Source organism: Canis lupus, chromosome 24 (genome assembly GCF_048164855.1).
Source record: "Canis lupus baileyi chromosome 24, mCanLup2.hap1, whole genome shotgun sequence".
Taxonomy (NCBI): Eukaryota; Metazoa; Chordata; class Mammalia; order Carnivora; family Canidae; genus Canis; species Canis lupus.
The window spans coordinates 30,068,210-30,084,864 of record NC_132861.1 but is presented as its reverse complement, the minus strand read 5'-3'; the positions used below and the strand labels follow the sequence as shown (position 1 = coordinate 30,084,864).

Genomic DNA, 16,655 nt, shown 5'->3' with positions numbered 1-16,655 from the left:
TTAGCACAATCTGTCCTCTATGCCTGGTTCTCACCTAACTTCTTAGTGGACAGACTCCTACTCAGCACAAAAAATCATTAAGCACCTTCTGTGGAATCTTCCCTTCTCCCCATTCCATCTTTGCTCTCAACTATTTTGTATAAGGCTCTTCCACAATTTAAAAGCATTATTACATTGTATTATGATTATTTGTTTCCAAAACTTTCATTCTGTCCATGCTATGAGATCTTCCTCTACAACCTGCATATTGCCTGGCACATAATGATGATCATTCAACAGATGTTAAGTTTTACAAAGGAACATTCAAGTGCTAACTGAATGTCACTGTGAAAGGCCTGAAGATCATCATCTTTGTCAAAGAAAACAGATATCAGTGAGGGGTTAACATGTTTTCTCTTGATTGAGCATCACTACAACGCCCTGCTTCTAAGACCACCTTTCTTTGATTGTCTTCTTCATCTAAATATAATTAAATGTCCCCTGTAAGTAACTCTGTACTTCCTGTAAAACCTCAGCTCACTTGGCTCTTTGACCTTACAAACACCATTCTTACATCCATAAGCCACAGGCTGTGGTTATTATCAGTTTCTCTCTCATCATAGTTGTACTTCCTTAAAATATGACTCAGAAAACTCTGTGCAATGGACAGATTTCCTCAGATACGTCTTATCTTCCTCATTAGGTTCAGTTATGACTGCAGAGTGAGAATAGCATTTTCTAAGGCTTTCTAATACTTTTGAACCACTTCTCTTTCAAAGTCTATGCCATAAAAGGAGACACACTTTCTCTCTGGGAATTTTTTAAATTAACTATCATGAAGTCCAGGTTTCAAATCTCTGATTATGCCTCTCCCTTACTTCATAGCCTGCAAAGAAAAAACAGCCAATTCCACCTGAAATTTCTTGGTCTTTTTTAAAAAAAGAAGAAGAAAGCCTTACTTGATTAAGAATACCAGTCTGATACTAAGTAACTTATTTTTCATTGCATAATTTTTTGTTTGTGATTCTGGATATATCTGAGGAAGGCAGTATGAGGCAAATATATGCATGTGACAACACTTCCCTGCCCCAACTCAGCCTTAAATGCAAAAGCCAGAACTGGCTGCAGGAAGCTGCTCAATGTGACTAAAAACAAAGTCACAAGGACAATAACTAGATAAACAGATAAAAGCACAGAGACAGTAACTAGATAAATAACTCTACCAGAGTTCAATATAAAAAATTTCACTTGAACCAATTTATAAGTCTGTATTAATCCACAACACTGTAACATTAGAGTTTCAAAGTCCTTTACCCTTTGGGATCAAGAAGATCTCTAACTTTTTCATTATAAATTTCCATATAGGACACTTCTACTTTAAAACTCTGCTCTTCATTTTCCTCTTTCTGAGTTCGTTCAAAAAGTCCACTACAAAGTCTTGGAATTAATCCAGGTTGGTCAGCTGTGCCCATCATGGTATAAGATTTTCCAGATCCTAAAAAAGTGGAAATCACAGTTATTACTGTCTCTGAGAAGTTTAAATACATAACCCTCTTTCCATTGCTCATAATAAATTACTAGCACTTAGCAAAATGCCCAAAATAAGAAATATACCCAAATAAAATGACAAAACTAATAAATATAGCAACTTTCCTACTACACATGTAAAATCTGAAGTAAACATCTTTTAGGAAGAAAATTAAAATTTTCTTTAACCATCTTTATACTTAAAAAAAAAAAAAACTAAAATAACTGAAAAACAATGAGGTCTGAGTAGCTTTCTAAAATTAACTAGGGAGATCCATATGATGAATACTACTCTGACTGCTCCTAGCCACTAATCATAGCACAAAAAATACACATTATCCCTATAGGCCCCAGAGCAAATTAACTTGCTACCCTTTGGCAACAGTGTAGAAACCAAAGAATAATCTTCTTTTTCCACTATAATATTATTTTCTCCATTGTACCAAAAATACATATTCATTAAAGAAAATTCAGAGAACACAGGAAAGTAGAAAGGAAAATACTAAATCACACATAGTCCTAACTTAAGTCTAACTCTTTTTCCTTCTTTAGAAGCAATGCTTTTATAAATGTATTTTTAATCATACAAATTGCTGCTTTTATCACTTGACACTCTATCAATGTCATAGTAACTAAAACTAAAACAGCACTTTTTAAGGACCAGGCTGTTTCTAGAAGTTTTCAATGATAAACTCATTGTGACAACCCTATAGGGAAGGCCTATACTTACCAACAGTTTACAGAAAAGGAAACTAAAGGAGCTGGGCTGGAGATGGGCTATCCTGTACCCTGGCTCAGAATCCATGCTCTTTTAATCATACCACATACTGCCTCTTAAAAATATCAGAAGCATTCTTCCATAAAAAATAGTTTTCAACTGGACAAACTATATACAATATACTTTTATAAAAATGACTCTTTCACTTTATTTTTTTTTAAATTTTTATTTATTTATGATAGTCACACACACAGAGAGAGAGAGAGAGAGAGAGAGAGAGAGAGAGAGAGGCAGAGACACAGGCAGAGGGAGAAGCAGGCTCCATGCACCGGGAGCCCGACGTGGGATTCGATCCCGGGTTTCCAGGATTGCGCCCTGGGCCAAAGGCAGGCGCTAAACCACTGTGCCACCCAGGGATCCCCGACTCCTTCACTTTAAATAGATTTTCTTTCTTGGTAACCACAGAGGTACAGAAGTCAAATGCTCCTTATCAATTTTAACTGATAAGATGCTAACAATATGTATTCTCTTTGTTAACTTTCTCTGTTATGATCTTTAAAGCTTAAATATGTATGTATAATATTTAACATTACCAGTCTGTCCGTAGGCAAAAATACATGCATTGTAACCATCAAAAGCATTCTGAAGGATATTCTCCCCAAGGCACTTGAAAACATCATCTTGACCTGAAAAAGAGAGAAAAAAAAATACGAAAGGATACCTTAAGCCAAAACTACATATGAACAATCTTTTGAAAACCAAAAACAACTGCCTCACAAATGCACTGTTTCTTTTTTTTTTTTCTTTTAAGATTTTATTTATTTATTCACAAGAGACAGAGAGAGACAGAGAGGCAGAGACACAGGCAGAGGGAGGGAGAAGCAGGCTCCATGCAGGGAGCCGGACGTGGGACTCGATCCTGGGACTCCAGGATCAGGCCCTGGGCTGAAGACAGCGCTAAACCACTGAGCCACCCAGGATCCCCCCAAAATGCACTTTTTCAAACTGTATCTCCACACAAGATTTTTAGACTCAATGAATGCTTCCAAAAGTTTATGGCTTTTGAGTATTTTCTAGCTAGCACATGATAGGAAAAGAGTAAAAAGTTCCTGATATATGAACTTGAATTAATAAACACTGGCCAAAAATCATCTGCAATGCAAAAAGCTAATGAACTGCTAATTTTATAAACAATGGTTATAAATATCCAAAATTTATACTAGGGACCTCCATGGATCTGAATTCAACTACATACCACCAGCTAATGATTTATTCACTGGGTACTAGAATTCAACATAATCATACATCCAATCTCCTCTCCTTTTCCTCAATGACAATTTTTAATTATAGGGCCTACAATACATACTAGCTAGAGCAGGGAAAAATATCCTGAAAATTTCTTCTAGCTTTCATTCATGGACAAAAATGAAATGAAAGGTTCAACTTCTCCTCCACAGGCTAAATTACATATGCCAATAATCAAAACAAAATCATTCAATCTCTCTTTGAGTCTTTATTATAATATGAAAGAACTGGATGTTGCTATGTCTGTTATACTTTGAATTCTATAAATAGCATTCCATTATGCCCCACTTCCTAGTTAATTTCCCAGATTAGTGTATCATCATCTTACTTCCCATACAGAAGCAATCTGTAAGCAATCCATTGGGCCAGCTAGAGCAAATTAACTTTAACTTTTTGAACCAGCTGTAGTACTACTTTGTCTCATGACAAAAGTCAATACAATATGACACTCAATATTTAAAAGATACTGCTTAGAAACAGGTATCATAAGCAGTTACAAATAAAGTAAAATAAAAGGCTGTCCCTGCAGTCTTAAATTTGTGGTGTAAAGGAGCTTGAGACAGTCATTGTTGAGGAGCTTAAGAGAATTAACAGAATTCCAAGTAAATTTAGAAAATCTCTTTAAAAAAAAAAAAAAGATTTTACTTATTTATTCATGAGAGACAGAGAGAGAGAGGCAGAGACACAGGCAGAGGGAGAAGCAGGCTCCATGCAGGGAGCCTGATGTGGGACTCGATCCCAGAACTCCAGGATCAAGGATCACACCCTGGGCCAAAGGCAGGCACTTAACTGCTGAGCCACCCAGGGATCCCCAGAAAATCTCTCTATTAAAGAGAGAAATGGAACACTGAAAACTTAAGTGATTTGCTTAGTCACAGCAGCAGGCAGAAGCAAAGCCTAGACTAAACTACAGGTTTCCTTTTTCCTTGCTCAACTCTCCTGTACCAAGCTCTCTAGACCACATCACAGACATCTAAAGGAGTCTGAACAGCTACTTTGTGCTGCAAGTACCATGTAAAGTCTGGGAATGTGTGTGATAATCTCAACTGTGTACCCTATTCATCTACCTTTACTGTCTTATAACATGAACAGCACATTGTCAATCTCCTATTTCCCGATCAACGTAAAAACAGGAAAGATGGGAAGAAATTCTCTATATAGTTTTTAAAGTTACACAAAATAATGCTGTAATACTTATGGGAAAAAAATTAAAACACCTTTCCTATAGTAGTTAACTGGATGCTGTACTTACCTGCATACTTTTCTCTGACTGATTCATCCATAGACCAGAAACAGTGATCATATGCAAACACCTGTTGAAAAATAAACATATAGTATATACTAAGTACAAAACCTTAACATACTTATAATGTTATAACAGTGTTACAACACAGATAATACTGTTCATAGTAGTGAAATAAAAGTACCTTCCTGCTTTAAAAAATGAAGTTAGTTAAATTATTTATGGTACAGTTTTACGATGAGCAATTAAACATCCTATAAATGATATAGACCTTTATTTCACATGGAAAATCCTTCACAATGTTAAGTGAAAAAAGGAGAAGTTACAAAACAATATTTATAATATGATGACTATCATATATACATATATATGCACACACAGTTACACATATAAAGTTTATTTCTGCATAAGATTAGTGGTCTTTGTCTTCTTTATGTTTTGATGTATTCTCATTTTTACTTTTCTTAGAGAAAATAAAGATATTTTTAAAAGAATGAAATGTAAAGATTACTACAGCATGTTGAAAGTAGTTATAAAACAGCAGATTCAAAAAAATCATAACACTCATGTGCAATATTGCATAGTCTCAAAACTACAGAACACTGATAAGAAAATGTTCATGTAAGGGAGACAGAACATGAAAGACTCCTAACTCTGGGAAACGAACTAGGGGTGGTGGAAGGGGAGGTGGGCGGGGGGTGGGAGTGACTGGGTGGCGGGCACTGAGGTGGGCACTTGACAGGATGAGCACTGGATGTTATTCTGTATGTTGGCAAATTGAACACCAATAAAAAATAAATGTATTAAAAACAATAAAAAAATAATAAAATGAAAAATAAAAAAGAAAGAAAATGTTCATGTATTAATGTGGAAGTAATGAAAGTCTGGACCATGATCCCATGTTTGAACCAAAATCTGTATAGATAAAAAGTACTAAGACTACACCTTGGAATCTGGATGGTGGTTAATGCCACCTGGTGGAACATCACAGATCCTCTCTGTTTGGATCTTTTACATTTACTACTTTCCAAAATATGCATTTTTGGTGGTGGTTTTTTGTGGGATTTTTAAAAATCCTTTAGGCTTTTTCGTTGAATTTTCTTTTTTTTTTTTATTTCATATTTTATAATCAAGTCTCTAAGGATTTTAAGGGTAATTGTTTTTAAAGATTTTTTTTTTTAATTTGAGAGCGAGAATGAGCACAAGTGGGGGGAAGGGCAGGGAGGGGTAAGCAGATTTCCCAATGACTGTGGAGCCCAAGGCAGTGCTTGATTCCAGGACCCTGAGATCATGACCTAAGCCGAAGTCAGATGCTTAACCAACTGAGCTACTCAGGTGCCCCAAGTGTAACTGTTTTTAAAATCATTTCAGTTTGTAGTTCAAACTCTATAATTTTTGGAGTCTGTTACCTCTTTTTTTTTTTTTAAGATTTTATTTATTTACTTGAGACAGAGAGAGAGAGAGCACAAGCAGGGATGAGGATCAGAGGGAGAGGGAGAAGCAGACTCCCCACTGAGCAGGGAGCCCAATACAGGGCTTAATCCCAGGACCCTAAGATCATGACCTGAGCTGAAGGCAGACACTTAACCGACTGAGCCAGCCAGGCACTGTTGCCTTACTTCCATTTTTTTTTTAATAAATTTATTTTTTATTGGTGTTCAATTTGCTGTTGCCTTACTTCCTGATGACAGTTTTCCTCTTGGGCCTTTATATGTTAGTTTGCAAGTGCATCTGAATTGGGAGTTTGTTTCATGGTTACGTGGTTGCTTGTTTTTTTCCTCTCCTTCTGGCCATCTTTACATGACTAGTCACACTGCCACTCCCAGCTACTGAAGCCCAGATTTTGGTCTTCCCAAAGTCCAATGTCTCCACGCCCTGCAATTTACACAGACAGCTCAATGTTGCTGGCCAAAACCCTTTCCTTTAGCCTTCATTCATGTTGGAGCCTCACTCAAATCAGTTTTCACATGGTGAGTTCCCCGGTCCTCCCTGATACATCAGGCCCCCTCTAATCTGCAAGAGGTGAACTTCTATCACTTCTGAGAATCGGCCTCTGATCCCAAGGCCCAGTAAATATGCTGCTTCAGCCCCAGCTTGCTGCTGGTCCCGGAAGTTACATTATGTTGTTTTTTAATATGATGACATGAGTTTAATATTTTAAAATATTTTCTCTGTTGCTGCCGTGAGTTTGAAGTTGGCAGGATATTGCACCTGTCTGAACTCACAATGTTACCTGGACCAAAAGTCTAAAAGTTAATTTTTTAAAGAAAGGAAATTGGATTAAGGTGGTAAATTAAGTACGCATACTTATATCCATCTCCTGCCTGAAATTAACTCAAAATGATGGAAGAATACAGGAAGGCAAAGGGCCAAAGGTGGAAAGAAAAAAGGAAAGGAGAATTAAGTTTTTGAAAGCTAGATTGCTTGCTTGTATCTAGATAAGAAATTGAGACTCCCTGAAAAATAGTTACAATGAGACTAAGGAGGGGGGGTAGGATGGGTGGAGTAGGGGCCACATGGATACCACAGGCCAAAACACTGCAGAAAAAGATGGCTGCAAAGGTAAGACCTGTTCTGGAAGGCACACAGAGAACAACTAAATGAGCAACATGAAGACTGCAGGGGGCGGGCAGGGGGGAACCCCCAGGATGACTGGTTAAAAAGGCCTTCAAGGCAGGAAATGGTCAAAACATTCATATCTGTGCACAAAGCAGCAGGCAAGGAAGGCATTTGTTCCCTGGAAGGGGGCAGTGATGAGAAAGCTAGGCCTAAGAGGCAAGGAGAAGGCCAATGGTTGACAAGATGTAGGAAGGGGCAGGAGCCCTGGAGCCCAGAAGCTATCACAGGCTAAAGCACTATGTTGTCCATTACTAATCCTCCACAGGATTCCAAAGCGAAATACGTAGCTGTCAAGAGTGGTGGCTCACTGTGTTAGCAATACTCCAACAGGGTTAGGACGAAAAGAAAAAGGAAGATGGAAGGTGGTCCCAAAGGACTGTGGATCACAATTCCTGGTAGGGGCTACTTTTCAAGCTAAAATTTGTCAGCCATAGTGAGAATCATTATTGCATGGTTAGAATAAATAAAATGTAAAGTTCAAATTAAGTTTCTTCTGTTCTGTTTTTTTTTTTTTTTAAGATTTTTTTCATTTATTTGAGGGACAGAGTGAGTAAGAGACAGCACATGAGCAGGGGCAGAGGGAGAAATAATATCGCCTGCTGAGCAGGGAGCCCAACTCAGGGCTCGATCCCAGGGCCCTAGGGTTATGACTTGAACCAAAGGCAGATGCTTAACCAACTGAGACACCCAGGCGGCCCCCTGTTCTAGCTTTCAATTCTCATATCTTAAACTTTTATTTAATTCTGTTTTTAACAAGGTTAAGTAGACACTATATTACTTCTTTTTTTCTGTAAGCTTAGCTCTCACTTCAAAGGTGCCATCACCACATGGTGTGTAGTTATCAGAGAGTGGGCTCTAAGTGGCACTCCTCTCTCAATTATTATGGGGTTTTTCTTTTCTTTTTTTTTAATTTAGGAATTTCCTTAACAACTGCATTTCTAATTCTCAATTCCAGTAGAGAAGCTACCATTAAAATAACCATTAGAATAGCCAGTACAGGTGCTAGGCCCTGTTCATAGAGCACTGAGGTACAAACAAGTGGAGACCCTGATGGCTGGCAGGTGGGGAAGCTGGGATTAGGAACCAGCCTTTCCACCAGGGATCTGTTTATCACCAGGCTCTCCATCACTAGGCTGGATTGGCTCCATTCCCCCAAATTATATGAAAGCACCACAACCTGGTACAAAGTTAGGAACTACTGAACACTCAGTTCTCACTTACAATGCTGAATGATCCTCTTTAAGTTTTAACAATTTTGCAATTATAGGAACCTTTAAACTGTTCTAGGAATCATCAGCCAAGGATTTCCTAAAGCAGATAAGCCCTTTTCTTTCTAAATATTATCCCTTTAAAATTAATTTTTTTTTCAAGTAACAGTAAGGAAATATTCATTGCACAAAGTCAACACAGAAACAAAAGGAAAAAATAAAGATCTCCCATTCACCAAGCATACCTCTTCCTAGAAATAACTACTATGCTAGTAATGTGGTGTTGGTCCTTCCATAATTTTTATGTCAAGTCAACATTTTCTCTAAATATCAAAACACAACTGAATTAAATAAAACATGAATAGTTTTTAAATGGTCATGTAATATTTCCTCACATCTTTACTGCAATCTCTGGTCTCTGGCTCCAACAAAAAAATCAGAAAACTGAAATAATCCAATACCTTTTCACAGAAGAGATAAAACTAATAAAGTTGGGATCCCTGGGTGGCGCAGCGGTTTGGCGCCTGCCTTTGGCCCGGGGCGTGATCCTGGAGACCCGGGATCGAACCCCACATCAGGCTCCCGGTGCATGGAGCCTGCTTCTCCCTCTGCCTGTGTCTCTGCCTCTCTCTCTCTCTCTGTGACTATCATAAAATAAAAATAAATTAAAAAAAAAAAATTTAAAAAACTAATAAAGTTAATTTGACATATATAAAGAAATCCAGTGCCATATTAAACTATTAAAAAAAGTATTCAGTCCCAAAGAGCTCTGTCTATACATATTTTAGCAATAGAGAATGGAATTATAATTCAACCATAGACTCAAAAGCAAAATCCTAAGAATGTAGATAAAAATCTGAATTTCTGACAAGTTCCAAGTAATGGCAGCAAATGGTCAATTCAAAAATACAGACCTTGTGCCCACTCTGGCACACCTCTAAATTCCTTAAGAGATACAAGAACTGATGGATTCCACTGAAGTTTCTTTAGAATCTGAGCTTAAATCTAAGATGAAAGCACATTTGCCTGACGAAACTGTGGGCCAGGGCAGCTTTCTGTTGGCCTAAGAATGTGTCCCCAGCTGTCTGGGGAACAACATGGATGAATCTGCCTAGCACGGTTTTGACCACAGTCTGGAACGACCAGTTTCAAGCCAATCCATGGTGAACAGCAGAGCACAAAAGGAATCTGTGTTGTAGTTGCCAAGAAACTGGCCAGAATTGGTCAAAGTACAAATACGGCTTTTCCATAAACCTCCAGTCCCTCCTATGCCAATAAGTGATTTCTGATTTATGAACAAGCTGACACTTTGCATTACTTTTACAAAAGTGACAGAGAGAAAATATTTTTGAGAAGAAAATTACCAGTATTTCAAAAATATGCACATAAGACCCTTAGAAGCATTGCATAATAAACCAAATCTCTTACCTTTGGCTGGCTTCTGCATTTCCAAAAGAGATGTCATTGTGGATATGAAAGAAGAGGGAGAGTTAATTTTGGTTAGAAAACAATTTTGAAGGCTAAAATGATAATAAATATCTTATAAATTTTTATTAACTTTGAAATCAAATAGTAATTTAAAATAAAGGAAAAATTAATATCTACTAACTAGTAGGGTAAAGTCCTTAATTATAGAAAACTTGTACCTCTCAGGAAGAAGAAACATTATCTAAGCACTGGATAATTTTTAAAGTCCTAATATTTCTGCCTTCTGCATTCTGCTTATTCTTGTATCAGTCTTATAAATACACAATTTAAAGTCTTTACTTTTTAAATCATCTGATTTCACTTCCAAGTAGTCTTCTCTCCTTTGATATAGCAGCAGCTCACTAGATAGGCCCTTCTATAAAAAAATGAATTCTGGGCAGCCTGGGTGGCTCAGTGGTTTAGCGCTGCCTTCAGCCCAGGGCCTGATCCTGGAGACCCGGCATCAAGTCCCACGTTGGGCTCCCTGCATGGAGCCTGCTTCTCTCTCTGCCTGTGTCTCTGACTCTCTCTCTCTCTCTCTCTCTCTCTCAATCTCTCTCTTGTCTCTCATGAATAAATGAATAGAATCTTAAAAAAAAAAAAAAGGCGAATTCTGCTCTGGCTAAGGAAAAACGGTTAAATTACAGAAACAACTAATTTTTTGCCAGTGAATTACTACTTACTGAATTACTCACTTATCACTTATTGATCTATGCTTATCCAGGTGCTTCTAACCTCCCTCACCCCAAAACTATGACTCAAACTTCCTCAGAGTACAGAGATATAACTAAACCCAGTATACTTTTGAGATAGTTTTAAACTTAGAGAAAAGTTTCAAGAAAATCACAAAGAACTCCCTTCACCCAAATTCACCAAGTGTTAACATCACCACAGCAACTATATCATTCTCCCCTCCTCCATATACAGATATGTACACATACATATTAGTTTTCTCCTAATCATTTGAGAGTAAGCTGTAGACATGTCCCTTAGTGCTAAACACTTCAGGGTCTAATTCCTCAAAACAATTATGTTCACTCTTGTAACCATGGTACAATGTCAAAATCAGAAAATTTAAGAATAAAAGAAAGGACTTGAGACAAAAACAATAACTGAAGCTTTAGGAATCACTGCTCTCTCCCCGAGGATCAAAAGGCCAACTCAAACCTAAAACTTGAAAGTAAACTGAACACAGAAGTGCTTCCTTCTAATTGTCCATACAACTTCCTGTCCCTCTGTCTCCTAATAAATTTTCTTCTAAAAAAAATTTAGTACATATTTGCATCGAATGATTTCAGATAAGGACACTAAAGCACCAAAGAAAGTCTACCAAAAAACGACACTTGCCTAATAGATCCTGAGGTGATGGGCAATGTGGCTGACATATAAAAGCAAGTAATTTCTCTGGAGTAAAAGATACAGAAAAACTGCCCAACAAAAAGGTCCTGTAAGATGCTGTTTGAGGTCACTGACATATGCTGTCATCTTTGTGCTTTTCTTTTTTGTTTTTCCAAGTTTTGTCAGTTGTGTTGTTGAATACACACAATGTTAATTAATGTAACACAATGTTACGTTAATTTCAGGTGTACACCTAGTGACTGCGCAAGTGTATATATATACACTAGTCGCGCTCTGCACAAGTGTGCCTACCATCTGTCACCACACTATGCTATATCCCCTATGCTGTGCCTTTCATCCCCATGACTTACTCATTTGGTAACAAGAAGCCTGTATCTCCCTTCACCCGTTTTGCCCAACCACCCCCCTTCCCTTTGGCAACCATCAATTTGTTTTCTATATTTATAGCTCTGATTCTGCTTTTTGTTTATTTATTCATTTAATTTGGTTTTTTTAGATTCCACATATGAGTGAAATCATATGGTATTTGTCTTTTTCAGTCTGTCTTCCAGTTTTACAGAGGAGAAACTCAAGGCTCAGAAAAGTTAAATGACCTGTCCAAGACACAATAATAAGCAGTGATGGGATAGAAAACTAGGTCTTCTGACTCCCAAGTCCATGTTCCTCCCTCTTCCATCCACACTGATCAAAACAGCCTCATCAAGTTTCTTCTAGACTTAATCTATGAGTCATACATTAACAACTGTTCTTGCTAACAGAAACCTTTCCCAATGTATTAATTTCCTCCATTCTAATTATTACCAATAAAAGGTTACCACCTGGTGCTTATGCCAGTAGAAGTTTACATATTCATCATATTTACAAAACTCCACACTGGTCTTTTTCTGAAGAAAAAATAATATATTTAGTATGATATTTCCAGCTTAAATAAAATATCTTATACAAAAATCAGCTCTTCCTAAGAGACAATCAACAAATACAAAATTCAGTAATACAGGACACATCACAGAAGAATCCATGAGACTAACCTGGATATAGAACCTAATAATAAAAACAGAAACAAACCAGTAAATTAATTACAGAGCTAAGTTTCCAGCTAGGGATTCTAGTGACTACAGCAGTTAAGCTCAAATAACCTACAGAGCTACTGGAAACCCAAAGATGTAATTACAGCTCCGTACAAAAATAAATACGTAAATTAATTAATTAAACAAAACCTTCCAAAGTATAGTTGCAATCCAATATATGGTAATGGCTAACTTCTCCCCAAATCCCTTATTTAGAAACCTCAGCTATTCAGCTCACAGCGGAGATTTAGGAAGCAAAGAAGACCAGCCCCTGACCAATCAAGAGAGCCATCACAAAGTAAAACCATGAAAGTCTTAGTTTCTCTCAGCTGAGTTGAATTACTTTTTGTTGTTGTTGCTTAATTTCATTTTAAATACCTTCAGGCTCACAAAACATTCCAAAAATAGTACAAAGAATTTCTGTGTACCCTTCACCCAGCTTCCCCAAAAGTGATGTCTTACATAACCAGTCATTACAATCAAAACCAGGAAACTAATCATCAACACAAAACTTACTAAATAATCTAGAGCCAACCTTATATAAACATTTTGCCCATTGTTTTCCACTGATGTCCCTTTTCTGATGATCCAGGATCACACCTTGCATGCAGTTGTCTGTTTCCTCCCATCTGGGACAATCTCTCTCCCATGACTTTGACACTTGAAGAGTAAGTGTCTTTCAATGTGGGTTTCTCTAATGCTTCCTCCTAACTAAATTCAGGTTATGCATTTTGACAAGCACAACACTACAGGTAATGTTACACCCTTCTCAATGCCTCATACCAGAAGGCACATGACGGTGTCCATCCATGTCTCAAAACTGATGATGGTTACTCTGTGATCACTTGCTTATGGCTTCATCTACTAGGTTTCTCTGCTGTAATATTACTAGTTTCCCTTCATACACTTTTCTTGTTGGGGGAGACCTTGAGACTATATAAATACCATTTCTCATCATACTTTCACTCACGAATTTGAGCATCCATTGATAAATCTTCCCTACAACAATTACTGTTACCCAAATGGTGACTACTTTTAGTTACTGGAAATATTAACAGTGCAGGTGGACCGACATGGACAGATGTGGTTTTTAGGAAGAGGTCAACTTGAGAAACAAATGATTTAGCTGCATAGTTTGAGCAGAACAGTTATCTATGAAGGAGCTACTCATCTTCTTTTTACTGACCTGGCTTAGGAGTACAGGTCACTTCTCATTTAAATAATACATTATAACATAAAATTAAGTCCAGTTACACTTTTGATTTTTTAAATGCCACAATATGAAGAAGGAATTTAATGATTATTTTTTAAAGAGGTTTCTTTTTTAAAAAGATTTTATTTATTTATTCATGAGAGACACAGAGAGAGAGAGAGAGAGAGAGAGAGAGAGGCAGAGACACAGGCAGAGGGAGAAGCATCCATGCATGATGTGGGACTCAATCCCAGGACCCTGGGATCACAACCTGAGATGAAAGCAGACATTCAACCACTGAGCCACCCAAGCACCCCTAGTGATGATTTTATATAAGTTACTGATCTCTGGAAATTTTTGTTGATACTTCTGACCATACAAAAATAAAATCAATATTGGGTCCAAAATAAACCACACAGTATTCTGTACGTGTAAAACACAAAGCAGGATCAGTAGAACAAGTTACAAATCAATTCCTGCTGTCCAACTACCAAAATTGAACATCCTATCTAAATATCAACACCTCCTTTAATTTTAAAGATTTCTTTAAGTTTCTGAAACCTTCAAATTAGAAATATTTGGAATCTCTATTTTAACAGGCTCTCTCTTCAACCCACTCCATAACGGATGTATACATCACAAAGAGCTTATTCTGATACAGCCATACTACGTAATGATATTGTTTCTGTTTCAGACTTAGCTGGCAGTACCAGCAACCAAACAACAATCTGTCTGATGATCATTTTTTCTTGGTCACCCATCCCCGATGTGCTTTCTGTAAAAGGAATAAAGCTAATCTGACTACAAATTTCAGCAATGACTCACAAAAGAGTCAATCTTTGCTTATCTCACCAGCTTTAATAAGTATAAACATCACCAAAAGCCCTGTTAATTATTTTGACACTTGGAGTACTCTGTTCATTTTTGAAGACTAAATTTTAAAAGCATTATTGAGGGATCCCTGGGTGGCACAGCGGTTTGGCGCCTAGCTTTGGCCCAGGGCGCAATCCTGGAGACCCGGGATCGAATCCCACGTCGGGCTCCCTGCATGGAGCCTGCTTCTCCCTCTGCCTGTGTCTCTGCCTCTCTCTCTCTCTCTCTCTGTGACTATCATAAATTTAAAAAATAAATAAATAAATAAATAAATAAATAAATAAATAAATAAATAAATAAATAAAAGCATTATTGATAAAGTAGAATATTTTGCAGAACAGCACTGAGGATGTAGAAGGGTTTGAAAACACTACCACTGAAAGGGTAGATTAAAGAGCTGGAAATATGTAGCCTGGTGCAGGGAAGACTCAAGGAAGACATGATGTCATCTTCAGATTGGAGGGGGCTCACACACTTGGGAGCAGGAGGAGAAGCAGACTTATTCTAGGTCAATTGAGAGGCTGAATTTGATAGAACCCACTGGAGAAGGCTAAAAGAAGAGGAATATCTCTCTAATACAAGAATAATTAGCACTATGTTAAACAGCCAGCTCCCCATGAGTGGAACTATATAACAAGAGAAAAGTAGCTGATGAGGATGTTGCAGGAGTGAGAAGTTATACACCAAACCACTCATAGAACTCTTTTCATCTAGAATAAGAACACGAACACCAAGTATTCAGCAAGTTCTATTTCTGGTTATTTTTAGCACTGACACTTGCTGACCCCTGGTACATCAGAGGTAAACCAAGTTACTGGTCAAGCATCATCTCCCACATCACAGCCCAAGAAGATCCCTCCTCTCCAGCAAGCTAATGTACTTCCTGTATTCCACAGACCTACACTCATAATGCCACTCCCTCTGACAACTCTGTTTATCCAAGCCTTACCCCCTATGAGAAAAACTCAGATCAAACTCTAGTTCCCTTTAAGAAACCTTCCACAAGAAACCCCAGCAAAAAGTAAGTTTTTTCCTCCCCTAATTCCTTCGAGTCAAAACTATCTCTAGTGCTCACATACTACCTATCATTTGGTCACATGGTCACATTTTTAATACATGGGTCATCTCCTCAGCTAGACTATAAGAGGTATACATAGTATACCTCTCTGCCTATATCAGTATCCAACACAAGGCTCTTTGTTATTCAGCAAGTACTGTTTTAAGCTCTTCCTGTAGCCTGGCCCCTGCTTCTGTTTTATCTGCAATCTGGCACTGTCTGCCTTTTGGCCACACTGACCACCTCTAATTGGCCCAAGGTGCCCAGTTTCCTAGATTTTCTTTCTGCCTTGAAATCTTAAGAGGCTAACTCCTATCCATACATCATTTCTCAGCTTAATTATTATTTCCCTACCTCTATCTTTCTTAAGCATCCAATCTATATTAGGTCCCTTATGTTATTCTCAATCGCACTTATTTCTAATAGAATAAAACCATTCCCATCACCATCTCTGCTCTGTAAAATCGTTCCCCAAACAATAAAGCAAAGAACGAATACAGACTCCAATCAAGTGAGGAGATAATTATAATGAAATACATTACATGAAGACAGAAAATGCATCCAGGGAATGTAAAAGAAGATCAGAAATGGGCAGTGCTGAGTATCCCAGAAGTTGAGTGGGGAGGGGGGCCCTTAAAAAACAGAAGAGCTTTTGGGTCACTATCTCTGATATGCAGTCCTTGCTTTAAATCAAGAGAAAAGACAGTTTGATTATCTTCTATTAGAATCTTCCACCCACGCAAACTACAACTGGTTGAGAATAGAGGAACATCCAAAACATATGGCCAATGAACCACAACTGGCATATTTCACAATCACAAAACTTTAGAAGTATGAAAATCCTTGTTTATAAATTCCACACTTTCATTACCAATACTGGGATAGTGTAATTCAAAAAATATACTCACTATTAACTCAGTCATTTGTAAATCACCTACTTCTTTCTGTCTGTCAAACATACAAGCACAATAAGTTTTAATCTACTGTCCACTTGAGCTCTAAGAAACTTTAAATCTGGCCAAAGAATTAAATGAATATAGA

The 16,655-nt window shown here is 37.5% G+C and overlaps 1 protein-coding gene across 2 annotated transcripts in view; it reads right to left on the bottom strand.

The window, feature by feature from the left end:
* KIF13B (kinesin family member 13B) overlaps window positions 1–16,655 on the bottom strand; it is a 200,005-nt gene that overhangs the window by 126,259 nt on the left and 57,091 nt on the right. Inside the window, exons 3-6 of one of the 2 annotated variants that reach the window (XM_072796102.1) lie at window positions 10,028–10,040; window positions 4,782–4,842; window positions 2,818–2,910; window positions 1,294–1,474 (exon numbers count right to left, since the gene is read on the bottom strand). In XM_072796102.1, the coding sequence (XP_072652203.1) occupies window positions 1,294–1,474; window positions 2,818–2,910; window positions 4,782–4,842; window positions 10,028–10,040 (348 nt within the window). The remainder of the gene's footprint in view (window positions 1–1,293; window positions 1,475–2,817; window positions 2,911–4,781; window positions 4,843–10,027; window positions 10,041–16,655) is intronic. The other variant, XM_072796103.1, reaches the window with a different exon arrangement.